This window comes from Dendrobium catenatum, unplaced genomic scaffold (genome assembly GCF_001605985.2).
Source record: "Dendrobium catenatum unplaced genomic scaffold, ASM160598v2 fragScaff_scaffold_1408, whole genome shotgun sequence".
In the NCBI taxonomy this organism is placed as follows: Eukaryota; Viridiplantae; Streptophyta; class Magnoliopsida; order Asparagales; family Orchidaceae; genus Dendrobium; species Dendrobium catenatum.
In genome coordinates, this window is record NW_021319870.1 from 589,893 (window position 1) to 617,506 (window position 27,614).

A 27,614-nucleotide genomic window follows, 5' to 3' on the forward strand; every position below is an offset into this window, starting at 1 on the left:
GACCCGAACCCGACCCGGAAAAATCCAGGTTCGGGTCAACCCAAACCCGAAACGGGTCGGGTTCGGGTTCATGAAATCAACCCGTTTTAAAAATCGGGTCGGGTTCGGGTTGACCCGCCAACCCGAAATTGACCCGAAAGTGACACGAAAAATCATTTTTGACCCGAAAACCCGAGATTGACCCGTTTTTGACCCGATTTTGACCCGAAAACCCGAGATTGACCCGATTTTTGACCCGAAAATTAGCATTTTTGGGTCAATCCCAGGTCATTCGTGTCGGGTCGGGTTGACCCGGACCCGAATCGGGTCGGGTTCGGGTCCAGAAACCTGACCCGTTTTTAAAAACGGGTCGGGTTCGGGTTGACCCGAACAGTGCCGGGTCAGTTCCGGGTTCGACCCGAACCCGACCCGTTGACCCGAATTGACACCCCTACCATTTATATCCACCCCGCTCAGACCAGAGAGATTATTAGGTGCGGAGTGCGGATGGGGAGAATCGTCCGCACAATTATTGGATATCTAGCAGTACCCGCACTCGATATTGCTAAATAACGTTAGGTATTCAGTACTTATGCGGACGATGCGCCACCTAATAATTTTTCCTCAACCGAGATGCTCGTGGCATTTTACATTTGTAAAACATACAACAGAAAAAACCTTAGGGGCTTATACGCAAAATGTGCTCTCATATTGTATATATAAAAATTAAAAATAATGAAGCTGTCGTCTTCCCCTCCCAACCCTTTCCAGTTTCACAGAGCCAGCGATACCTACAAACAGCAAGCAAACAAGAAGGAAACGAAAAAAGAACTCGGCCGGTGATTTACCATTTCCTTCAATATTTCTTCAAAAAATGAATTTTTTTAGCTCTGACTCAAACCCTAGAAAGAAAATCGCCCTCCTTTGTTTCCCTTCGTCTCCAACGAAGGAATGGGTGGAATGGCGTCATGTTTCGCCAAGAAGAATGAAGGGGCGGAATCGGATATTAAGTCCAATAAGAGGCGGGTGGAGTTGCAGAGTGGGATGGATGCGGATGAATCGCTGATTCAGGAGGCTGCGGCGTTGTTGTTGCTTAGGCAGCCGCAGAATGACAGACTAGACATGACGCCGGTGTTTGATCGTTCGTTTTCGGTGAAGTCGCCGTTGATAGGGAAGAAGAAGCCGCAAGGATTGCCGAGGAACTCGAGCTCCAGGGCTAGGTCGCTGACTGCCCCCGCCATTTCGCTGCGAGAGCTTGTGAATCAGGTGAGTGATTGAAATTTAAGAAGCCTTTGGGAAACCAATCGTAGTTGAGTTCTTTCAAATTAAAGAAGGGATGCTTGTTATTATTTTGGTTTTTGTTAAGGGTGGAAATTTAAGATCAATATATCTGCCTATTAACACTGCTAAATATTTTTTAATATCAAGCACAATAAAGCTACTCAACCTCATAGAAACATGGATCAATAAAACTCGTAAAGGAATTATTATCAACATTATTAAATATAATCAATTATTGTCCCCTAGATTTGGGTAAAACTCTATTACAATGATATAAAATATGTAATATATATATATATATATATATATATAATTGTTTCATTAAAAAATGCATGAATATTACTTATTTTTACATAACTTCTGATAAACAAAAATTAATAACACTAATTTTGCATTCATATCATGGGAAAAATAATAATTACAGATCTTTTACAATTTAAATAGTTAGATTAAGAGTGTTCAAATCACCTATATAAGATCTTTTGAGTCGATTTTTGTTGAAACTAAGGTAGGTTGGTGTTACAATGATTTCTTCTTAGTCCTTTCTCACTTTTCCTTAAACCATAGCTCTTTGAATATTAACTTTACATTCCACCTTAAGCAACAAAATTTTAAAGGATCACTAAGTGAGCTGATAGGAGCAGAAGCAGTTGTATAGGTCATATTATCATCCCAAACCAACTTTGCCATGAATCAACTAAAAGGTTAAGAAAACTTGGTGAGATAATGATGATGTTTTGGCTCAAGATATTTGTAGGCTTATTTGACTCTACAGAGCTTCCATCTTTGTTAATTAGGCAAGGAAAAAAGTTGTTTGATGAGGCTTTGATCATCATTAATCTTAAATGATCCAAATATGGTTGATTTGGTGAAGAAAGTGCATAATTTTTAGTTCCTTAGCCCCAAAATTTAGCAAAACTACACCGTAGGCTTTAAAAGAGCTTCATGTCTGAGGAAAGAAGATATTGTATCATATCACCTCAGAGGATGGAAATAATGTATCTCTTCTTTCCAACATAAGAATCAATGGAAGGCTGATTGAGTGAAATCTTCTAGAAATTTATTAGTAGTGATAAAAGGTGTTAAAGTGAATTTAACTGATTATGGGTACTTGATTTCCCATGGGTGTGCCATACTCTAGAAAATCTCCTTAATAAGATCATTCTTTCCTGCTCCTAAACTCAGCCTAGTGAGATCTAATAATTACATAATCAAAGGGAGATAAGATTAAGCGGGTAGTCAACACATGGAGCTCCACAATGGGTTACATTTGTGAAACAATTGGATGACATTAGAGAGGTGATGTGGATATGTGGGGCTTACAATCCACGAAGATAGGATTGTCGAATGATAACCTGAGACTTCTCGACATTAATTCCATGGGAGATACTAATGGATTTGACCCAAAAAAAGAGACTAGATCAAGTGACTGAGCTTACATTTTCCTAAGGAACTATAGGGTAACTGTTTGAACCAGGAAAAGGGTGGTTTCACTCTTCTAAATGCCTAAGCATAGGGAGGGGGATCATGAAAGCTAATGATAGGATGTATGCTCTATGGATAAAGGACACATTCCAATCCATTTCGAATGATAACGTGGTTTCACCCTTCTAAATGACAATACAGAAGGACAACTAGTAAGAAGGCAAAGTGGGTCTTATGATCTTGCCGTGGAAGCATGATAGCCCATATGCACATGAGGGCTGCTATCTAAAGTATAAAATATAGTTATTCTATATTACATGCTTACTTGACTCAAAGCCATGCAATTTGAGTGTGCAGCAGCTAGGCTTTGTCGAATTGGTTTAATTTTGTACCTTGGAGGTGTGTAGCCAAATGCTGCCACACTTCTTTTCTGATTTATAATTAGACTTCAATGTTCATTTGAGAATTTTTAGTAGAAATGACGGGCCAATGGATAATTTTTAGGAAGAATACTTGATTATTTTTAGCTTTTAAATTCTTTCCTAGAGTGCTTTCCAAAAATTAAATTAAAACATCCTCACACAAGAAGGTAAAACAAGGAAATCTCGCAAGTCTTTAGTTCTTTCTAGGAAAGTAGTAAAGTAGAAAAATTACGACGTAAAGATGAAATTGCATTAAAACATTCAACAATGTCACCCACTTAGTCATTTTTCAAACTCTGTAGGGGTTTATCGCCCAAGTAACGTATACATAACACAAATACTTGTTTATTATATCAAATGGGCTATTGTATTAGCTTTGAAATATTAAAAATAAATATTTATATTGAACTAGAATTCCCTAAAAATGTCATTATTGGTTCAACATCAATATAATGTGAGTTATAACGGACTCCACAATGTCAGTGACATGTAAATAGTGGGTGATGGCATACTGGACTGAAGGACCTATCAAATTGATGACCAATGAGTCCACACAGTACCGAGCGGCTATGCCCAATCACTATGAGCTAATCAAGGCATGGCTTATAAATCGATCCATAAGTTGGTTTGAGAGCTGATGGGTTGAAGTAGCCTCAACATTGAAGTTGATGACACTAGAGTTGGCATGTGGATGCAGAATGACATTAAGATTTTGTTTGGGACGGCTTTCTTGCTGCTTCTTAAAGCCGCTTTTTAGTATAAAATTTTTATACTAGAAAGCGGCTTTTAGAAGCAGCAAAAAAACCGTCCCAAACGAAGCCCAAGTTGAAGTCATCAGATGTGCATGGATGCACAGATTGGAACGAGCATGTGCTGGTGATGGCATATTGGGGCATGAAGGGTGGATTCATGGTGGGGGAATGGTGATGCCAAGTTGCAGGGTAAATATTTTGGCGACTCAAACAGATAAAGGTGCCACCTCACAGCAAGCCAAAGATGTCATCTAAAAGTAGAAGACATTTTATCTCGGTGACATGGAAATGTTGTCTCCCTAAAGTTGAAGCATCGTTTTCCTTGCTAGAGCTGATGAGTGGACAAAGTTAGAGGTGTTGGCATGTGGTTGATGATTTGTAGTAAAATATCTAACGGTTTGTAGCCACGGACCTGCTTTTCATTTCATTTCTTTTATTATTATTATTTATTTATTTATTTATTTTTGGACCTGCTTTTCATTTCCATTTAGTATGATAGCTAGGGAAGAGCCACTAGGTGGGAGGTTTGATGACGAAAAATGAGTTGGCGAGAGGAAAGGCAAAGGTGTTTAGGAGAAATTACCTCTTACGATGCTTTGAATGTAAGGTACGAAAGTTCTTGGGGAGCATGCTAATCAGAAAGATCAAATTCGTTGCAAAAAAAAGGTGCAGATGTTTTAAATTTCAAATCCTCCCAAAGTCTACTTATAAAAAGGGAATAAAGTTATTCAGATGTATCTTTCCATATTGTTGAAGGGACTAATCACTTTAAAAAGACCTCTAAAGATGGACTTCCTCCTCTGGCACAACAAAGTTTGATTTTCAGCCTCAAACAGATGGCTTAAAAGTCAAAGTGAAGGGTAGAATCCCTCATGCTTGGGTAACTTTGAGAATTATTATCCCTTTGATTCTTAACATGACAAAATGGAGAAATGATTCATGTAGCTGACCTCACATAGTGGATAAAGGCTTGTTGTTGTTGTTATAATGATCATTTTAGTCATGCGAGATAAAAAAGAATATTGACACCTTTCACACTTTAATGAACATTTTGAAATTAGAAAGATCACATGTTATCATTCTATATGATTTTTAAATGATTATCTTTTAATTTTTGTGGGTCCCACAAAAGTTAACCTCTCCATCTATAAATATAGGGGGAGGCTAGTTCATTTTCATCGATTTTGGGTTCATTCAAATTCATGGTGTTTTTTTAGGCTTTGAGTGTCGTGGTGAGGTCCTGTTTGCATTCTCGAAATTACAAGTATTTCAAAAGTCTCTTTAAGTCCTATATTTATGATTTATCGTTCTTTTTTTTTGTTATTTTAGAGCCATTTACATTGTATTTTAGGTGTTTAACTTTGTATTTGTCACTTCATTTAGTTATATTTTGATCATTTTAAGTCTCATGTATGTTTTTTTATTTATTTGTTTAGTTCAAATTTTGGCAATTTCATGATGTATCCCCCTACGTAGGAGGAATATTCAAGGGTTTGTGCCTGCTCACAATGCTAAGAAATGTCTGCATATTTAGTGTCTCACGACACCGCAACTAAAATTTTTAAAATCCAATTTGCTAAGACTGGAGCTTTGAGAAGTTGCACAAGAGAAATTGCAACATGTAAATTTCCTCGCTATGCTAAGAAAAGCAAGCTAGGTGTCACGCCCAAATATTGGAACTAGAGGTTTGACCAAACCCCTTGGCGTGACATGCTGAGTAGAGACAAAGAGGTCCTCCAGAACTATTCCTAAATGGGGTCACACGGGGGATGTAGCTCAAACGGTAGGAAAAAGGGGGGTCACATGACATTGAAAGGTTCTAGAAGACTCAGGAAGGTTCTAGAATATTCTAGAATGTTTTAGAATATTCTAGGAGGTTCTAGAAGTTTCTAGAAGACTCTAAAAGGTTCAAGAAGATTTTGAAAGGTTCTAGAAAGGTCTAGAGTTTTGTGGAAGATTCTAGACTACTCTAGAATGTTCTAAAATAGTGTTGATACTTAGAGAGTATTCTAGGATTATCTAGAACTCTCTAGAATGTTATAAAATTATGTAAGAGTGTAGAGAATAATGTGGAGTGTTCTAGAGAACTTCACACTCATGAATAATGGAGGGAACTCTAGAATGTTCTTAGGCAAGGGCGGAGGGCTATAAATAGGACCCCTCCCCCTTATTTGTAACAATCTCCTCACACCCCTCAAAAACTCCTCTTGTATAACATCCCTTGTAATAATAAAGCTCTCACATTCAATTTTTCTCTTTCTAGCCAAGCCTTGTAGGAGTTTAAGGCTACTTAGCACTAGGGAGGTGTGCTAAGGCCACACTTGTGACTAAGGCAAAGTTTCCCCGTGGCATAGGGCTTACTTGCTACGTCACGAGCACCACTTACAAGTTTTCCCGACCATGTTAAAAAAAGCGTGCATGATTATCTTGTCATGGCAAACACACCACAAATAGGATTTAGAATTTATTTGTTGCGTCGCCAAAGTCATCGATGAGTTCTCTCCCTGTACTATAAAAAGCATGCATAAGTTTTGTTCTTGGGCACATGTGTCACTATCGGGATTTTGAGGGTGTCGTTGGCGAGTTTTCCCTTCATACTAAGAAAAGTGTGCACGGGTTTCACTTGTCGAGCTAAACATGTCGCCAACGAGATTTTAAGGATTTTGAGTTGCATTTTATACTTATGTGCACGAAGGCATTTACAAAGTCTCTAAACTTTGGTTCGCCACCTTTGTTTGCCTATCTACCAGTGGATGGTAGGCGGTGCTTCTCTTAAGAACAGTGCCCTGCAACCTGAACAGCTTCCTCCAAAACTAGCTGAGGAACACTTTCTCTCGATCAGACACAATCGATTCAGGAATCCCATATAGTCTAACCACCTCTCTGATAAATGTTGCCGCCACTGATATTGTGGTGTAGGGATGTCGTAAGAGGATAAAATGTGCATACTTACTAAGTCTGTCAACCACCACTATGATGACTGTGAATCCCTCTGATCGTGGTAGGTCAGCTATGAAATATTGAAATCCATAGACATTTCCTCCCATACTCTGTTTGGAAGTGTCAAGGGTTGTAATATTCCTCTTGGAGCCATGACTATATATTTATTTCTCTGGCACACTTCTTACCTCGCCACCATCTCCTCAACATCTTTATACATTACCCTTCAATGAAGCTCAGATGGCAACTTTCTATAGGTCTTCTGTACTTTTGAATGACCTCCAACTGTACTGTCGTGGAACTACTGTAATAAGTGTGAATATATATGGAAGTTCGTGGTATCACAAACCTCCCTTGATGCAACAGTTTCTCTCCCTCAATATAGTAACTAGGATGTCTACTATTATCTTTCATCAAATCCTCCATGTTCTTTCTTAACTCTTCATTCTACATGCTTTCTTCTTTGATGGCCCCCAATCTACCATCAGTAGTATTGAAATAACCAACTCCTGAAGTTCCCCAACACATCTGGATAAGACATCAACCTCTTTATTTTCAGAACCAGGCTTATACTGAATCTCAAAATCATAGCCTAATAGTTTAGACAATCATCTCTTATGCTCATCAGTCACCATCCTTTGCTCCAACAGGTACTTCAAGCTCCTCTGACTCATCCAGACAATGAAATGCCTACCCAAAAGGTAAGGGCACCACTTATGAATAATCAAGACAATGACCATAAACTCTCTCTCATACACCGACTTCAATCTAGCCTTTGTAGACAACACTTGACTAAGTATGCTATAGGTATGTGATTCTGCATCAGCACTATTCCCAACCCATATCCGGATGCATTGGTCTCCACTACAAAGATTTGGATGAAGTCCGAAAGAGCTAAAACTGAAACTATAGTCATGGCTTTCTTCAATCTCTCAAAAGCCGGAGTCGCTTCCTCTCCCCATAAAAAGTTGTTCTTCTTCAGTTGCTCGGTCAAGGGCTAAGCTATGGTATTGTGCCCCCTCATAAATTTCATGTAGTAACCAGTTAGTCCTAGGAAACCCCTCAAATCCCTTATGTTCCTAGGCATAGGCCATTTCTGCATTGCCTCAATTTTTGTTTGATCGACCGCCACTCCCTCTTGGGACATTACATGTCCCAAGTACTCCACACTAGATTGGGCGAAGCTGCACTTCTTTAGGTTGTCCCTCAGTTGATGCTCCTGTAAAACTCCCAGAACCACCTTCAAGTGCTCCAGATGCTCCTCATTCTTACTGTGCACCAGAATGCTATGAAAAAATACTAGAACAAACTTCTTGAGGTACTGCCAGAATAGCTTGTTCATCAAATATTGGAAAGTGGCAAGGGCTTTAGTAAGCCCAAACAACATTATCATAAACTCATAATGCCCCTCATGTGTCCCTTAAAGATATCTTTGAAATGTTTGTCTCCCTCATTCTGATTTGATGGTACCCTTATTTCAGATCCAACATGGAAAACATTACTGCCCCATACAATTCATCTAAGAGCTCATCAATCATAGGAATAGAGAACTTATCTGACACTGTCCCCTTGTTCAAAACTCTGTAGTCCACATAGAACTGCCAACTCCCATCCTTCTTCTTGACCAGTAGGACTGGACTAGAGAAAGGACACACTCGACCTGATAATCCCAGCCTCCGCCGTCTCCCGGATCAGCTTCTCAATCTCATCTTTTTGGATATGAGGATAGCGATAAGGACGAACACTGATCGGCGTTACCCCTTCTTTTAAAGTAATGGAATGCTCCAACTCCCTTTGTGGTGGTAGGCTGTGGGGAGGTTGAAAAGCCTCGCTAAAATGCTGTATGAGTTGCTGCATTAAAGAGGGAATATCTCCATCCTCTTCTAGTCCGACCCTCTCCAAGAAATGCAACTATATAAAAAATCCTCCTCCCACCTCCTCTATGGTCCTGATTAAAGTCTTGAGAGATACCCCAGTCTTAGATAGCCCTGGATCACCTTGAATCACCATTCTCTTTCCCCCAACCACCAGTTCCATCCTCAGTGCCCTTGGTATCCCCCAATGTCTATTGTCACTTCATCCCCAGGATAACATCAGTGCTTCCCAACTTTAAGGGAAGAAAATCTTTCCTCACTTGGATCCCTTGTATGGCCAACATCACTCCCCTGCAAACTCCTTTACACATCTCCACCTTTCCCGTGCCCATCATCACCCCATACCCCCTGTATCCACTAATTTGACCCCCAGCAGTTCAACAATCCGGGTGGAGATGAAATTGCGGGTTGCCCTACTGTTTATCAACACCATAACCTCTCTATCCAATATATCTCCCTTCACTTTCATGGTGTGATTTGGGGTGAATCCCACCACTGAGTTTAAGGAGACTTTTGCTAATCCTCCACCTCTAACCCACTCTCACTTCCCTCTTTAGCTTCCTCGTCATCACAGACGGTGAGAGCCTGAAGAATTTGATCCTTACACCTATGCCTCGATATGTATTTCTCATCTCATCTAAACACAACCCTTTTGCCCTCTTCTCTTGTATCTCCTTTTCTACTAGTCTTTTGAAATTTCTCCCATTTCCCCTTCTCCAGCTCTCTCCTTGGGCTCTTCCCTTAGACTCCCCAGAGCAGGTCCCTTGGGAGCTAAGAAGGTAGTGGTCATTCTGTATGACCCTCTTAAGTTGCTCCTTCTAGCCCCCCTCTCCATATGCTTATGGTCCTCCACCAACTGTACTAGCTCCATGGACTCTCCTAGGTCTCGTGGCATCATCACCCTAACTGCGATCTCCGTTTTAAGCCCTTTCATAAAGTTTCCCTTTAGCACTGTCTCTGAGAGTCGGTCAAGTCTGCTGGCTAGATACTATAACCTGTCACAATAATCTGCCACGGTCCTCTCCTGTGTTAGGACAATGAATTGCTCATAGAAATCTCCTTCCCTACCTGTTCGAAAATGTTCTAGCAAACAATCTTTTAACTCCCTTCAGCTTCGAATGGGTTGCCTCATGTCTCGTCATTGGTACCATGCCAGTGACTTACCCTCCAAATACAGTCCTGCCACTGCCAGCTTCTCTTTCTCTGTCAACCTATTAACAACAAGGTAACGCTCCACTTTGTAGATCCAACCATGGCCATCCTCGCCCTGAAATATGGGCGTCTTCAGCTTTCTCACCTTCGGATCACCCCTGTTTCCCCTGAATCCTCCATAACCTCCCATTCCTCGAAGAGGACGTGCTCCCCAGTTGTCACGATCTTCCCTCCGACGATCATAACCAAACCCTTCATCACATTACCCTTTTCTTCTTTCAAAATTAGTACCTCGGCAGTAGAAATCGTCCATTCTCCCCACAAAATCAGCACCCCTCCATTCGTAGCCCATATTCATCTCCTCCCTAGAAAGTGGTTCTAGATGAGGCAATCCGTCATCTCCCTAAAGGATCTCCACTTCCAGATTCTCCCTCCCCCTAAACGGGTTCAAATTTCCTCCTCTCTCATGGCCGCCGGTGGTCTCCTTTGCTTCCGATGTCGCCGAATCTTGTTTGTCTTCAAGCATATTTTTCATCATGTCTTTCAAGGCGACGAACCTTCCTTCCATCTTTTCATGGATGGATGCAAACTGTTTCTGAAAATCAGAAGTTTTCTCCTCGAAATCTGTCTTTAGTTGTCCAAGTTCTCCCTCCATGACTTCAACATTCCTTCCGGCCATTGATAGCCCTTGGATCGATGTGCTCTGATACCAATTTGATAGGAAATGGACACCTCCAACAAAAAGTCTGCTGTTTTTAGAAGGCAAACAATAATATGATAGCAGCAACTTAAAAACTGTAGAAATCTGAGAGGAAAACGATGGATTCCACTAGGAAACGAAGAAAAAATAGCAAACGATACAAGTTTCTTCAATTTGAGAGGAAGAAACGAGTCTCCAAATCCCTAGCCAAGCGATTAGAGCCCAAGCACAATGAAGATCTCAAATTTCATATTCAAATTCAAGATGAAACCCTAATTCTAGCTTTAGCAACTAATTAAAGCCAAAGGATATATACAAAATCTCTAAACAACCTCTAATTCAAATATTTCCCTCCAAAGCAATTTTTAATCAAGGCGTGAGCCCCATAGAAGCAGCCTGCCCCTTCTCTTCCTCTTCCCTGGGCCGACGGCTGTAGTAGAAAACCGGTCCACTGGTTCAACAGGAACAGCCAGCCCCTCTTGGGCTGGCCTAATAACACCCTTATCATGTTTGCAAATATGATAAACTGTGAAGTTTTTATGCAAATGACCCTTCCTAATTTGAGATGATGCTGTTTTTTTTTTTTTTGCTGCTGCAATAATGCTTCTTTTCCATTTTATTTTACTGCTAATCAGCTTCTATCATCTGCTACCAAGTTACTATTAAATATTGAATGGTATACTAAGTTAGATATTTATAATAAATTTTGGTCTGTCCAGTCTTAGGAAAATATTTCATTCTGACTTTTTTTTCCTGTCCGAAAAATGAAAGCAGGAAAATTCATCCATCTATGATGAAAGCCATCTTTATCTAAAATGGATGACCAATGCTATCTGCGTTAAATTAAATCTTTCAATCTGGTTTCTTTTGGGCAAATTATTTTTCTGATTCTTTCTTTTTTGAGTTTTTCTAAAAGAGTAGCGTTGTTGTTTCTTGTTTTTTAAATGATACCTTTACAGGAAAGAGGACTGGATGGTTTAGAAACAAAGAAAGTTGTTCTTGTGCATGGAGGTGGTTTTGGCGCATGGTGCTGGTACAAAACAATGACACTTTTGGAGGATGCTGGATTTGAAGTCACGGCAATAAACCTTGCTGGATCTGGAATTCATTCTGTCGATACTAACAACATCACAAGTCTTCCCCAATACGTAAATCCATTGATTATTTTTCTTGAAAAGCTTGGTGATACTGAGAAGGTCTGCCTTCTTCTAAAATTAAGATTGAATGTGTTGCATGATTCATTATATTGCAATGTTGTTTAATGTTAGAATCTCGTAATTCACCATGAATTTACTATGTCAAGAAAAATACTTTCTGATTTTGAGCATAATTGTCTACATTCCAACCAAAGATGTGTAGTTTTTTTTACAATGACACTATTCCAATCAACTTGTATGATATGAAGATATTCTATAATGTTAATTTATTTTTGTGTTTTTCTTCTGTAATGTTAATTTGTTTTATGTGCATCTTACAATGCTTTTCTGAAATGACTGCCCCTTGGCTCTGCAGCGGTGTAGAATTCACGTCTTGATTGGGGAGCATTGAATTTCTTGCTGGATTTGAAAACTGTACTCTATTGAATTTTAGCTTCATGCATTTTGCAGGTGATCCTGGTTGGGCATGACTTGGGTGGAACATGCATCTCATATGCCATGGAAGCTTTTCCGGCAAAGATTGCCAAATCTGTTTTTCTTGCTGCAGCTATGCCAAAAAATGGGCAAAGAACTATTGACGTGCTCTCTCAGGAGGTTTCAATTCATTTTTACGAATCTTTCAACAATTTATATACTAAATAATATATATATATATATATATATATTGAAGATTATAAAATATAACTAAAAATTTTAAATTATAGCTAAAAATACTATTAATTTTTCTTATTAAATAGTTTTATTAAAAATTACTAAAAAAACCTCTAATTTTAACACCATTAAATCTAACATCCATTATTTTGAATGTTGGGATCAAAATAATCCCATTCTAAAGAGTTGAATGGTCCCTCAAGATAATTTGAGACCATTTTAATCCTTCCTAAAGAGTTGATAGACCATTTTGATTTTCTCTCTCTCTTTATATATATATATATATATATATATATATTCATTTGCTAGCTGGTTGCCAACGCATATGCTCATGTCTTTGAATTTGAGATCTATTATTAATATCAATTGTATCTATGAGAAAAGCAAATGCACTTGAAAAATTGTGAAATTTCTTGACATTTCTCTAAATGCACATTATTGTGAGGTATATGGACAACATCATATGTGCTTAGTACTTATGAATCGGTTTTAGGGTTAAATGTAGAATAATGCTTTCTAGAATCAGAGGATTGTAAGCTTTGATTAATCTGCGTTGAAAACTCATAATCTGGTCTGCTTTTCATTTTTCTGACAATAGGAAGCTACCAACGATCTGATGCAACATGGTCAAATCTTTTTGTATGCAAATGGAAAAGATCAAATTCCTACAGCTATCAGCTTTGAAACGTCATCATTAAAAGATCTTTTATTTAATCAAAGTCCTACGAAGGTATGTCTTTTTCTTAGGAAAAATCATTTGTTTATTATTTGTTGTGGAATCCCTATATATATACAAAAGAACGCATACAAAAGGAAAAAGTAAATAAGAGAATATCTTGATTGTGGATTTGTAGAGATATATCTAGTACTAATATGTTAATTAGCACTTTTCTATAACTCTTCCCCTTAAGTTAGATTATATATATCACTTAGCTCCAACTTATCATATAGCTTGAAAATTTGAAGTGAACCCAAAGCTTTGGTAAAAAAATTGCTTGTTGTTTTGAGCTTGGAACTTGAGTAGCAATAATCTTTGATAGATTGTGTTTTGAATAAAATTACATTGAACCATGAAATGTTTTTTTCTTTAATTAAACATATGATTACTAGTAATGTATATAGCCACATGGTTGTCACAAAAAAATAAAGAAACACAGGTTGAGTGGTTGTACAAATAATTTCCACCAAAGGGTCTTTACCCACATCATCTCACATGTAGAGCATGTCATGGCTATATATTCTGTCTCAACTCTTGATTTTGCCACCATTATTTGTTTCTTGTTTTTTTTATGTGACTAAGGCTTCGTTCGGGACGACTTCCTTACTACTTCTTAAATAAACTTTTTAGCATAAAAAATTTAATTTTTGTACTAAAATGCTACTTCAAGAAAAAGCCGTCCCAAAGGAAGCCTAAGTTTCCTTGCACAAAGATATAACACCCGAATGTAAATTTTTTATCATTGATGGACCCAATACAAGCAATGCCAAAGAAAGCTTCCATTTTAAAATATTCGTTCTCGTATATAAGAACATTTTTTCTTAGTAACTTCTTGATGCATTCAATGATACATCAAATAACTTCCTAATGCTCCTGTTTAAAAGTTTGCATGTGTTGACTTACAACTCCACCAAAAGAGGAGATAGGTTGTCTGATGACAATAAGATAGATTAATTTCCAACTACCCATAATTAACGAGAGACATCTTCAAGCATTTTCTCTTTAATTGTAATCTTGTGAGTTTCAATATGAGCATCAACTAGTTTGCAATGTAATCGACCAAGTTCTTCAAAAAAGTCAGGTGTATAATTCCTTTAAAAGAAAGAAACTCATTTGCTCGGTTCAAATTCAATACCTAAGAAGTATTTTGGATGACCAAGATAAAACAAAAACATCAAGCCTTTATCGCACAATCTGGGGTTGGATACATTAATCATTTTTCTCTATTGTGTCCTATTAAGAGTCAAATTCTCATTTAAATTCAATATAAATGTCATTTCTAATTCTTTCTACCCACATTTTTTTAGATCTGCCTCTACCTTTCTTATCATAGGCTAGATATATTACATCTACTTTCCTAAATGGGAGAGTAGTGTTATACTTTAGTACTTCATTCTAATCACTCTCAGTCAAAAGTATTCATGAACATAAACTACCAAGATAACAAAATAAGATGGACAATGTTAGGCGAAGATGGATTGATTTGTTGTATTACTGTAAAGGCTGGCCTTGATGCGGACATCAGTAAGAGATTTAGACACGTGTACCATCGACGGAGGCGTAGATCAATGGCCACGATTCATAGTCTCTACTTTTGACATATTTGTTGTAATTTTTATTTATGTTATTTCAGTTTCCTAGTCTAGCCCTGAGGGTAGTGAGTGTCTTTTATAGCCCCATGGGCATTTGTGTCTTTTTTTTCTTTTTAGACTTGAGATCCATATATAAGGGTCTCCATGCTTTATATGAGAGTTAGTTGATGAATGAAAAAGAAAATTATCTTGTTGTTCTCTTTGTGAGTTCCAAACTTCTCTAAATCTCTTTGTGAGTTCTTGAGGAGAGAGCATCTTAGATCTCTTTGTGAGTTCTAGTGGAGGAAGAGTTGAGGTTTGTGTGCTTTGAATTTCTTTTCCCCCCCTCCCAAAATCCGTGGCACTCTCCCTTTGATTTCCTCCCCACGGCTCTCCCCAAAACCCCATCCTGCCGCCCCTCCCCACCTAGCCGCCGGCTGAAGCCTCACCGCCGGTCAAGAACCCCACCTGCCGGCCCCCTTGCAGCCATCCAGCCTTGCCGCCGGCCCCTCTTGGGTCTTGGATTTGAAATTCGAATTTCCCATGAAGCATTTACTACTTTCCTAAAACAACTCCTTAATTTTAGGCTATCATATTAATTGGATTTCAATTTGAATTTGAAATTCAAATTAATCCTAATTGTAGCCCTCTTATTAGGAAACTTTCCTTTTAGCAAAAATCTGAAATTTGTTTCAGATTTTCTTCAAATCCTTGATTAACCATGTGGTCCCCACTTGTTTAATTCCCAAGCCCTCTCACCACCTATGATGCACCGACACGCCTCTTAAAGAGGGTATGCAGTGTCGGACACGGACACACATCGGACACGGCATGGACACGTATCCGACACGGCATTGGAGTGTCGGAATTTAAAACATTAAAATTTAAAAATCGAACACGCGTGTCCGGATATTAAATGATAAAATCGTCCATTCTATTTAGCCTTTTCCGCGAACGAGAAGCTCTATTTTTTCGATCCACGAAAGAAATCTTCTAGGGCGGACCGGGAGAGCTCGCAGTCGACGCCAAACAGAGCCCGCTGCCTTCGCCTCCCGTTCCTTCGTCATTTCTGCTCGGCCAAGCAGAGCTCGTCTTTCCCATTCCTTCGTTCTTGCGTTATTTCTGCTGTCATTCGAGGCAATGTTCGCAATCAAGGCCAAACAGAGCATCTTCTGTGCGCAAGAGAGCCAATACATGTAAGTGAATTTCTCCATTTCTTCTCTTCATTGTTGAAAAACCTAATGTACATGCTCGGTACCGCTCGGTATCGCTAGGTACATGCTCGGTACCGCTCAGTACATGCTCGGTACTACTCAGTACATGCTCGGTACTGCTCGGTGCCGGTAGGTACATGCTCGGTACCAGTAGGTACATGCTCGGTACCAGTAGGTACATGCTCGGTACTGGTAGGTACATGCTCGATACTGCTCGGTACTGGTAGGTACATGCTCGGTACTGCTAGGTATATGCTCGGTACTGCTAGGTACATGCTCGGTATTTTCACATACAAACAACTTATGAACTTTAAAAACAACCAGAACCCTGAAACCCCCGCAGGGGCGCTGCCCCTTGACCCCGCAACCTGACCAGGCAGGTCGAACCCCGCCAGGGGGCAGCGCCCCCTTGGACCCCCGGCAGACCGGTATATTGTTTTATTCATGTTGTGATTTTTTTATTTCACTTCATATCAATTTAATTCGATGTATTCATATGCATGATTGGTTTGTTAGCAAACTGAGCTCGGCTGCTGGCGGGAGTGGATTAGGTGAAGGTTCAAAAGAGCCATTTGTAGAAACTGATAAGCCATTATGGATTCATGTTACAAAGTTAGGAAAAACATTTGAAGGAGAAGGGAATGTGTCATTCAAATGCAATTATTATGGTGGCACCTACAAAGGATCTTATTCTAGGGTGAAGGCACATCTACTTAAAATTTCTGGCCATGGAATAAAAATGTGTCCTAAGATTACTACGTCGCAGTTGATTGAATTGAACAGACAAGTTGATGAAGCTGAATCTAGGATCCAAAGGACACTCCCTAAAGAGGTACCTTTGCCATCTACTCATGGCTCATCTCACACTTCTTCCTCATCTGTGAGAGTTAATCAAGCTTTATCATTTAGAAGTGAAGTATATGAAACAATGAAAAGAAAAGAAAAGGAGTAGCCAAAAAGCAACACACCGTTGCATTGTTTAGCTCATTTACTAAATCCAAGGTATATTTATATTTATCTTTTAAATTAATTTAAATTTGTTGGTAAATGAACATATAATTTTATATGCTTTGTATTATTTGAAGGTATTCAAGTAAAGAATGGCTTCAAGAAGACCCTCAACATGTCTCACCATAAAAAGATTTAAAAATTTCAAATATGAGAAAGATATGCCTGAAAAGATATTTTCCAAATGATGAGAGAAGAAAAATTAATATAGAACTTGCAAAGTTCTTTGGATATTTAGAGGATTTTGGTGATAAAAAATCTTTGGTTGATAGATGGAGGATGGATCCAAAAATGTGGTGGTTGATTCATGGAGCTTCAGCACCGCTTCTTCAAACAATAGCAATAAAACTTCTTGGTCAAGTATCATCCTCTTCATGTTGTGAGAGAAATTGGAGCACATACTCATTTATTCAATCAACGAAGAGGAATAAAATAACTCCACAATGTGCTGAAGATTTAGTTTATGTGCATACAAATCTTCTGCTTCTATCAAGGAAAACCTCACTTTATATGACAGGTGATAACAAGATGTGGGATGTTGCTGGAGATGGGTTCGAGTGCCTTGATGATATGGGATTATTGGAGGTTGCAAATCTTTCTCTAGATGAACCAGAGTTGGAAGCAATGATATTCAATGATGATGATATTGAAGGCCAAAGACCAACATCTGAATCTAATTTTATCATTCCCTCTATTGAGTAGTTAGATATTCATGTTGTATTAAATGATTTTTTGCTTATATTTTTGTGTTTATACTAGACATTTTGTACTAAACATCTTTATGTTATAAGCTAAACAAGTTATCATGAAATTGATTTATTATTGCTTGAGATTTTTACTATAATGTCACCTTAATTTTTATATATTATATTAAAAAATTATTATGCCGTGTCCACGTCGCACCCGTGTCCTATATTTTTTAAAATTGCCGTGTCCCGTGTTCGTGTCGTGTCCGTGTCGCCGTGTCCGTGTCGGTGCATCATAGCTCACCACTCTACATGGACGGCCACTCCACTCTCTCTCCCCCATTAATTCTTCTTTAATACACCATTAACCCTTTCCCTCTTAGACTAATTTGAAATTTGAAATTTTGAAACTGAAATTAAACCCTCCATATTTTTGTAAATCTGAACTTAAATTCAGATTTGGCTCTTCTCCATCATAGCCTCACCCTCTCCCCTCTTCCTCCCAAACCGTGACCCCCCACCCTTTCCCAAACCCACGGCGCAATCCTCCCAAGCCCATACCGCCGGCTTTCTCCCCCTTCCCTTAGCCTTTTCATCATACCAATCCCTTGAAATCATGTATGGCGGATCCCGAAGTTGACCACGGATTCGTACTCGACGCCCACGGAGACATCCACATCGCTCGATCACCATTCTTTGATGTCGGGTTTGGTTTTGACGACACCGTTGAAGATTACTTGAACCGAATCCTCCCCCATCTCGTGGACATCCTAAACGATCAATTCTCGGACTACGAGTGGACCATTAACGACCATCCATCCGTTTCTCCACCTCCACCACCTTCGCATCCCTCTCCATCACTACGGATCGTCTGCGCCGTCTACCTTGGAGTGATTTCGTTTCTTGTATGGTTCTTCTTCCTCCGACAACCCTAGCCGTAGAAGAGTGACTTTGAGCCTCAAGGTGAGACGATCACTTTGTTAACCGTCGGATTCTAGTTGACTAATCATTTCATTACTCTTGTTTAAGTTGTTATTTTAAAGTACTTGCAAATTTAGTTGTAATGGATTTCCTAAACATCGTTTGCCTCTAAGAGCTTTCTTGATTCTTCAATTTTGAGATGCCTTAAGATTAATTTTATCATTGCTCCAACAACATTTATTAATTTCTTAAAACAACTCCTGGTTTTACATCAGGCCTCCTCAACAACAATCTCATTGAAGTTGTGTACAATGGGCAACCGATTGGGTACATTGCTCAGGGGAGACCAAAATATGCGAGCTCAATAAGGCCAGCCTTGATTGATGACAATATATAAAAGAATATGGATGGATCTGAGCTTAACCACTGGAGGTGATGTACTAAAACAGTCGATCATGCATTTGAGTAAAATCTTTAGTAATGAGACGGGCTTTATATTGATCAATGGAGTCGCCAGAATGAAACTTGATGGTGCAGACCCAACGGCAAAGGATTGATTTAATTTCAAGAGGGATGAATGGATGATCAAATATAATGTATGTTGATGTAGCAAGGCAATCATTTTAGTTTCATTGCCTACTTCCACTAGATATTTTGAAGTGCCTTCCCATATGTCCTGGGAATTAAAAATGTATGATAAAGATATGAAAAAAAATGCCAAAATCTAAGGAAAACATGGTCAAAGGATATATAAAACTGAAGTTGACCAATGCAATGAATTTTAAATTTCCAAAGGGGAATGCCCACATGAAGATTCTAAAATTTTGTAGAATGGGAATGCACGATCAAGTATGATAATTTGGTTGTTGTTGTTATTGCATATGGTAGGTGAGGCTATTTTATGTACACTTGGAGAGATGTGGAGAACTAGATATGGGGGGCTCTATAGATGGAAAGATGAGTCAAATGGTGGGTTTAGAGAAGTAGAGAGTGGATTCATGGAATGTGGCATCTATGGAGGTATAAACATCGAGTGTTGGGGTCATAACAACATTTGCTTTACCAAGAATGAGAGTAGCCTAAAAAGATGCATTGAATGACTTGAGGAGAAAGTTTGTCACTAGTGTGAAACAGTGGACAAAACAAAGAACCAAAAACTTTAGGGGTGAGAGAAAAGGAGGACGCATGTGATACAAAATGAAGATGGGCATGAAATTACTAAGAATAGTGGACGGATTCCAATTAACAAGATAAGAGAAAGTTAACACTATGTCACCCAAATTGACGTGGACCATCAATATTTGGTCTACATCAAGTAAAAGATAATACTTGCATTTAATAACCCCATTATATTGAAACATAGGACATGATGTTAACAAGAACAATGGGAGGGATTCAATTAATAATATAACAGGCATTTAACACTATGTCGCCTCAGAATTGAGATGCCAACCTAACAAATCATAGAAGGGTGTGACATTACCAAGAATAGTGAAAGGATTCAATTAATAAGATAACAAGCGGTTAACCATGCATTACCCAAAAATTGATTTGGGATATTTATATGAAGCATCAACATTTGTTTTACATTGAGTAAATGATGCTGCTTGCATTTACAACACCATTATATGGAAGCATAGAGGGACAAAGTGTGGCCTCCAAAAATTCATGCCCCGGCTTCTCCTCTTTAAGGCAGATTGGGTTTGAAATAAGACACTACTCAGAGATTTCACCCTCATTTTGTGTTGACTTTGGATCTGAGTTAATGTTTCCTATAGGCGCAAGCCTCTGTAATTAATTATCCCTCCCGATAACGAGAGAGCACTTTCGATTAAGGCTAATTGTCAAACAAATACGTAGAGATACAATCTGGTGTATAGTAGTAGCATGGGTTGATATTTGAAAATTTAATAGTTAATATTAAAAATTTCACCACCTTGCTCTTAAAGCGGATGGTGGGGGAATTGATGATAGACCCAATCAAGATCCCATAGTTCCATCGTCCTGGGTCATCATGGTTCCTAATCTGCTTAGTCAGAGGAGGTAGTCGACCCAACCTAACAAAAGGATCATTATCGACAGCCATGAGTTGCTTCTTCCAAGGGTATCTTGTAGACCTGTGGTGAATGTTTGTCTAAGGGGACAAATCTGAATTCACCTTAGCTAACAGAGGGTTTTGTATGCTATCGATTATATTCTATTTGTTTCATATCTCAAAGATTTGATGCCATTGGGGAGCATGCAGGCTATAATCGTAATCTTAATAGAGTGGAGTTGTTGGACCAAGTTATTAGATTAGAGGGTCGTGGTCGTAATCGTTAACCATGCGCTATGTGTGCGTGTTGCGAATCTGATGATGTGGTGTCGTAGGTGTGAATTTCTTGCTTCTTTAGACAGGTAAGTTGTCATGCAGTAACGAACATCCTACTATTGCTTCCAAATGTTGATATCTGCTACAGTTCTTTTATATTTGCTTGTATGTGGCACATATTATATACAATGGGTCTTCTATAAGGGCCCATGGGTACTTGCATTTACTTTAGTCATTTTTGCAAGTCTTCTACATTCGTTTGTAAGTGCTCGATGTGTTGTAGATATGTTGCCTTTGCCCTTTGATGATACGCCGTGGGTGCCTGTATTCACAGGGGTTCCATCATAATCACAACATATCTATTGTTGTTGCTTGCAGGGAATCAACACATTTGCTAGGAACTTATTTATTGCTGATTATAGGAATGAGCCAGTGTTTACTACTTGCTATTCATCATCTTTCATAAGTGAGTTATGGCAAGTTTCTATAATCACTTGTGAACAACTTGTTGTCCCGCCCTTTATCCTTATAACACTACTTATGGGCAGGTCATAGCAAGCATCATCGGCCTTTCGTTGCATGTCAATCACCATCTTCATATCTTGCTGATGAACATGTGATGTAATAGACTATTATTCGTAGACGTGCTACATTTTTTTGCACATCTTTTACGCTTTACTCATAAGTATGGCATCTATAATTGATGAATCGCTTGCACTTAGATTATGTATTCCCCTTCATTCAATTTGATTGTCATCTATTGATGTTTGCTTGCAAGCACATTATTACACGCATTAATCTCTTTTATTTGTAGGAGGACAATATGTTTGTTTGAGTGATTGATACATGCATCATAATCAATCATCCATCTTTATATGGCATGCAATGTCTGTCTGCTTTTGCTTAATCAAATTATACATGTTCATGTTGATTGTTGTTCATGAGTGAGGTGTTTCACATCATTGCTTACAAGTAAGTGACATTGGGGTTTTTATTTGCCATGAGCCTTCTGGCTATTCATTGATGTTCACTTGAATGCTTTGAATTATCATTAAGGATTTTACATTTTAATTTCATTGTGTATTTATTGCATTGTAGTTTGGTTCCCTGTTATCCGTTCGAGTTCAAGTCCAAATATAATCCCCTGTTAATTGTTCATGTTCACTTGACCGTATATTGTGTATTTTATTTCTCATTTTTTTTTCTCCTCTCTTTTTTTTAATGCATATATATATATATATATACACACATTTTATTATGCAAATATATGTTACTACAAAATAACAGTAATCAATAATAGAAGTAAAATAAATGAAATGGAATATAATGAAATGAAGTGAAATAAATATAATAAAAATTAAAGTAGACAGATAAGCTAAAAAAAAAAGTTTACTGTGTGTTGATTGATAAAGAAAGGGCTGTTTGGTTTGCCGCTGGAGATGTTTTGGAAGAAAAAGGGTCACGTCAAAAGTGATGAAGGAGATCGGTCTGCGGCCGTACGGTGGACGGAAGCAATTCCTCCTCTCATTTGGGCTCGAATCCCCTGAACGTCCCAAAAAAATTGATGAAGTACAACTCTACCTGCTGTTGGTATAGAGTTTGGAGGCTTGTGATGGTTGTTGTTGGATTGTAGTGGGGTAGGAATAATCAGATTTTTGGAAGGTTAAGTGAAGGAACGAAGTTATTTTAAATGAGTGGGAGCTTGGTCCTGTGGAAGCAGAGAAGTTGGAAGTGCAGAGTGGCTGGAAGGGCTCTCTGAACAGGGAAGGTGCAGCTATCGTTTCCTAAGGGTGAGGAGGAAAGTTGCTGTCGGGAGAAGTCAAGTGTGCGGCTCAAGTTGGACGACTGGGGGTCAAGCGCGATCGGTTAAGCGTGTATGAGGTGGAGGTTTGCGGTATAGAGAGGGATTTTGCAGTGTTGTTCGCTTGTATTCGGAAGGCTCGTCAGAGGTTTTCTAGCATTGGTTTTGATGTCAGTCAGCACAAGAGTATAGGGTCCGGTCGGGTTTCAACTTTCAATCGATCAGGTGGAGCTCAGTCAGTAAAAGAAGACGGGATTGGAGGATTGGATGCTGTGGTCGAATGGTTCTGGGTGTCGCGTATCAGCATAGGTCGATGGGAAGAGATTTGGCGAAATCTGTCATGGAGACTTTTTTGATCAGACGTTCTCATGAAAGGAACCGAAGAAGGGCGAAGTTTTAGCTTTGCTTTGTTTTAACAACAACAGTGAAGTCCATAGAGGCAATCAGCGGGATTTATGGGGATTTTGCACAAAGACATCGGATTTTGCACAGAGGTTTGATTTTGACGAGATACAAGGTGAGTTTAACGCTGATTTGAATTAATCTAATTTTGATTCTTTATTAAATTAATAATATTATTAATTTAAAACGAAAGCAACAAGTCAATTAACAAAAATTGCCTCAATCCGTGTGCGATTTCCTTGATTTACGTGCAATTGTCTAGAAATTTGCTCAAATTTGCACGCGGAATTTCCATTGGGCAAAATTATTGTTGATTTTGGGTGTTGCTGACGTTCCTAATGCAATGGCGTAGTCCGTTTTTGCGGTCGGATATTGTTTGGGCAACGCCGCAAGTCAATTTAAGGTGACGGTCATCCCTTTTGATCAATCTCGTCCAATTTGACTGCGAGGGGTTCCACTTAGGTGAATTCGATGTTCTGATTGCAACGGCGCAGTCCGTTCGACAATCGGAAGTCATTTGGCCCTTCAAGTAATGTGCTGCGTTTACGCGCGCTGCTTGAATCGCCTTTTTCGCCTCTTTCTCTCATGCATTTTGATGTAGGGGTTAGCAATAAGTTCTAATGAATGATTTATAAATGCCAAGGGAATATTAGCATGTAAATGTTAATTATAGTAGCAAAATGATTTATGATTTCCTAATATGTCTAAAATGCAAATAGAACTTGAGTTTGACACTTAATTTAATAGACCCAGGTGATAGGAGAATGATTGTGAACCAAAGTAACAAAGGATTTAAATCTAGGAGAATAATGATACGACTCAAACCCCAAATATCTGAATGGAATAACTCATAAGGGACATTACTAGGACTTGATTTAAAAGAGGGAAAGACTTGAATTTAAAAAGGGTGTAAGAGAGGAACAAACTCTAAGAATAGTGATGGTAAAGGATGACCCAAACTATAATGCCACTGGTATAGAATGATGGTAAAAGAAAACTCAGATGATATTAGGGGTTAGATTAGATTCTATTAGCTTCAATGCCTCCATCAATTATTTTCTTTATACTGAGATCTTGAAATGCACAATGGTAATGCTAGAAGGCTAAAAGCAGTTGTGAAGATAAGATAGTAAATTTGAAATTAAATTTATAGAAATTTGGGAATATATAATACATCTTGAAGAGATGAGCTCTTTTAGAGCGATACAAAGTTTTTGCTAGACCCAATGATAGGTGAGATACAATAAATGTAAAGATAGGAAAAAGAAATAAGTGGTTATTTCGTATCATGTCATGAAGTTGTTGGTTATTATGTATTAGAAATGATCTTTTTTATTAGGTTTAATTGAGAATTTGACTCTTAACGACATAATGGAGAAAAAAGATTCATGTAGCCGACCCCACATAGTGAGATAAAGGCTTGATGTTGTTGTTGGGTATTACGTATCATATGTGAAGGGCATGAGAGTTTAGAATCCATAACAACCAAAGAGAAGCAACCATAATATACTTAGAAGTGGCATGACATATGAAGCAAACACAAATGTTTGAAAGTACTAAATAAGGTGATCATAATCATCTCAAGACAATGGTTGATCTAAAAGAGATGGCAATGATTAGAGCGCCAAAGGTCGTCAGAGTGTGCTAGAGGCATGCTGAGCTGCTGAGGGATAACCAAACTTGTATTAACATCATTCTAAAGGTTGATTGGTGTGGCCGCAATGAAGGTAAGAGGAATAGGCTTTTCCCTCGTCCGTGTGGCCACAATAAGAATAAGAGGAAAAGGATTTTTCCTTATGGTCATGACCACCATCAACCTTGACCACTACGATGCCCCATTGCAAGGGCATATTAGTTAGAAAATGAATGAGATTGATCCACAGGCTTAAGTGACCTAAAGAATGCTGCAGAGAGCATTAGCAGTGTTAGGAATGATATATAGTTAACTATCATCTGAGATTGAACATGTTGGGGGATTGATGAAATCTAAAGAGAAATTTAGCATTGAAAAATTCCTTATTCAATTTTTGTCAGTCGGTTGGATGAGTAGTAAAATGGTGTGTAATGGAGAAGTTCATCCCACTTTCCTTCCAAAGTATTGTAGTATACCTAAATATATAAGTCATATTGTTAAAGAGTAAAGACTTCAGAATATAGGGTGTAGACATGAGGAACATGATAGGTAATGCAATAGATGGTTCAAGACTATATAGCAACCAAGTGAGGACAGCATAATCAAATGCTTTCCATTAAAACTCGAGGGTGTTATCACAAGTCAGGGAAGAATTGAAGTTTGTAATGAGAACCAACAAACAATTGAAAAACCTGACCACAAGAGATATTAAGTACTATTGAATTTGATGATGATGCCGATGGTAGATGAAGGTTGTGTCTTAGTAAGTTGAGTGAGAGAAGTCATTACATTGTAAGGAGCGTCATTAAAAAATCTAAAGAGGAACTCATATTATGGAGATGAGTGAAGACTAAAATATTATGCTTCAAGTAGGAAGAGAACGACATATGTGAGATACGACAAGGCCGGGCATCAAGGATAATCCTAAGCACTCATTGGGCCGGGAGGCAAGATTGGCGTAGTTGGTAGTTACGTGAGCGTGAACAACAAGATAGCAAGGTGGGAACCATCATTGGTTTCACGGGCAAGCAAGATACGCGAGAGTGAGAACGAGTGAACATAGAAGATGAGCACATGAGCTAGGGGGCTCGGGGGAATTATCATTAATAATGAGGTAAGAATTAAAGAGGAGAATATCATTAATTATGATGATATTAAAATATAATTAGAAACATGGCTAATGTTAATCAACTAATTAATACTTTCCTATAATATTATTTTCATTCTTGTACTTTCCAACATGTATTGATGACAAATTGTTAAACGGTAACAATAAACTATCTACAAAAAGAATTTGCCAAGAAAAACTTTGGCGTTATTCTATTTTCTTCTATATAGCATCATTACCTTTAAAATATGAAAATATTAAACCTCCATTTTTATTTTTATTTTTTCCTCAGTCAATGTTATTGTTGCCTTAATAGTGATTTCCTCCTTTTATTTTTATTTTACGTAGGATCTCTCTTTGGCATCAGTTTCTATGAGACCTATTCCTTTTGCACCAGTACTGGAAAAACTCGTTCTTACAGAAGACAACTATGGTTCAGTCAGGAGATTTTATATAGAGACTACTGAGGACAATGCGTTACCACTTTCCCTGCAACAAAGCATGTGTGAAACCAACCCTCCTGAGAAGGTTTTTCGCCTAAAAGGCTCAGATCACTCTCCATTCTTTTCGAAGCCTCAAGCTCTCCACAAGGTCTTGGTAGAGATAGCAATTATTCCTCCTAAACAGAACTTGAAAACCAACCATTATCCTAGCATGTAATCCAACCTGTAAGACTAGCTCATATGATGCTATACATGTAGATTTGCATAAAAAATTGAACTGATCAGACTGAAGTTTCATATTAAATACTTTTTTTTTAGGTATTTCTCTTCTCATTGCTCAAGCTCCATGATGAACTCTTCAGGTTCACACAAGCTCATCTGGTTTAGAGAAGCATTAATGAGTTTCATACTTGTAACTTATTTGTAATGGAAATGTTTCTATTCTTAAAGGACTCTGATGAGACTTTATTCTCAGAAAAAGATTATGTTAGAATCTTTTGAGCAGAGGGAATAAAAGATCAAGTAGAAGACAAAGGCATAAAAATAGAAGATATTTAAGTAACAATTTTTAACTAGCAGAAAGTTAAAATATCATTTTGTCTTTTGCATTCATAAATTCTCTTTCATATTCTAACACAAATTGTATCAGAATATCTTGTTGCATTTTGATTTGCCTTTGGCATTCCTTTTCATTGCTCATATAGTTACTTTACCTTAGCACATATTTGAAAATTGCTGAATAGTGGAGTCATATATGTGCTTGTTCTGATGATTGTTTCAGTCCTGCATCAAATATGTACTCCTTTGTGTGATCAGATTATGTTCAGAAAGGTTTGGCTGTTTGAATGCTTGTATGATGTGCATGTTGGTCGCCTTAGATTTAGATTCGCTTCTTTATTGACTGTTGGGCTTCCATAGCACTTTTTTCTCTATATTATTTAGTTATATAAAAAAAAAAAAACTTCATAGAAAGAAAAACTATCAATAGTCTGAAGCTGCTTCATCTCAACCTTAGTCTTGTAAGTATACATTCATATCAGAGATTTGATTCTGAAAACTTGTTGATCAGTTGACCTTCAAACATCCATTAAATCAGCGCAAGTAAAAGAGGCGAAGTTGGCGACCTAAGCGACGGTCGGCAGGAGCGACTCATTACCTAAATGTTCAAACGACCTTCGACCTTCGACCGCCAAACGAATTGCGTCGTTGCCATTAGAATGTCGAATTCACCTAAGAGGAAGCCTCTCGCATTTGAATTGAAGCTCCAATGAGAGAAAACGAAGCTCTCGTGTTCTTTCTTCCTTCCGTTCATAAGCTCATGCCTTGGCTTATTTCCTCGCACACGAGCTCCATTCCTGCTTCCTTCCAAGCTGATCAACTCCAGCAGCCAATTCCTCAGCCGTTCGCACCCAGCACAACCCGACGGAAACATCCGTTTCTTCCCCACACCAGGCCGAATCCACAA

General features: G+C 38.4%; 1 protein-coding gene across 2 annotated transcripts; it reads left to right on the forward strand.

Moving 5' to 3' along the window:
- The first annotated feature begins 721 nt into the window (after positions 1 to 721).
- LOC110114085 (putative methylesterase 11, chloroplastic) lies at positions 722 to 26,644 on the forward strand. 2 transcript variants are annotated; one of them, XM_020846847.2, is made up of 5 exons: positions 722 to 1,245; positions 11,485 to 11,673; positions 12,133 to 12,276; positions 12,932 to 13,063; positions 26,055 to 26,644. In XM_020846847.2, exons 1-5 carry the CDS (start codon positions 931 to 933, stop codon positions 26,364 to 26,366), a joined length of 1,092 nt encoding a protein of 363 aa, XP_020702506.1. In that variant the 5' UTR covers positions 722 to 930; the 3' UTR covers positions 26,367 to 26,644. The 2 variants fall into 2 exon arrangements, with proteins under 2 accessions (XP_020702506.1, XP_020702505.1); XM_020846846.2 differs by having other exon boundaries at positions 11,485 to 11,721; positions 26,055 to 26,603.
- Positions 26,645 to 27,614: the final 970 nt, after the last annotated feature.

What these genes read in the sequence shown, in the direction of transcription:
- LOC110114085 (XM_020846846.2), top strand. Translation starts at nt 931, where the DNA reads ATGGGTGGAATGGCGTCATGTTTCGCCAAGAAGAATGAAGGGGCGGAA. An exon ending in TGCGAGAGCTTGTGAATCAG is followed by an intron (nt 1,246 to 11,484) that starts GTGAGTGATTGA and finishes ATACCTTTACAG; the next exon opens with GAAAGAGGACTGGATGGTTT. An exon ending in TTGACGTGCTCTCTCAGGAG is followed by an intron (nt 12,277 to 12,931) that starts GTTTCAATTCAT and finishes TTCTGACAATAG; the next exon opens with GAAGCTACCAACGATCTGAT.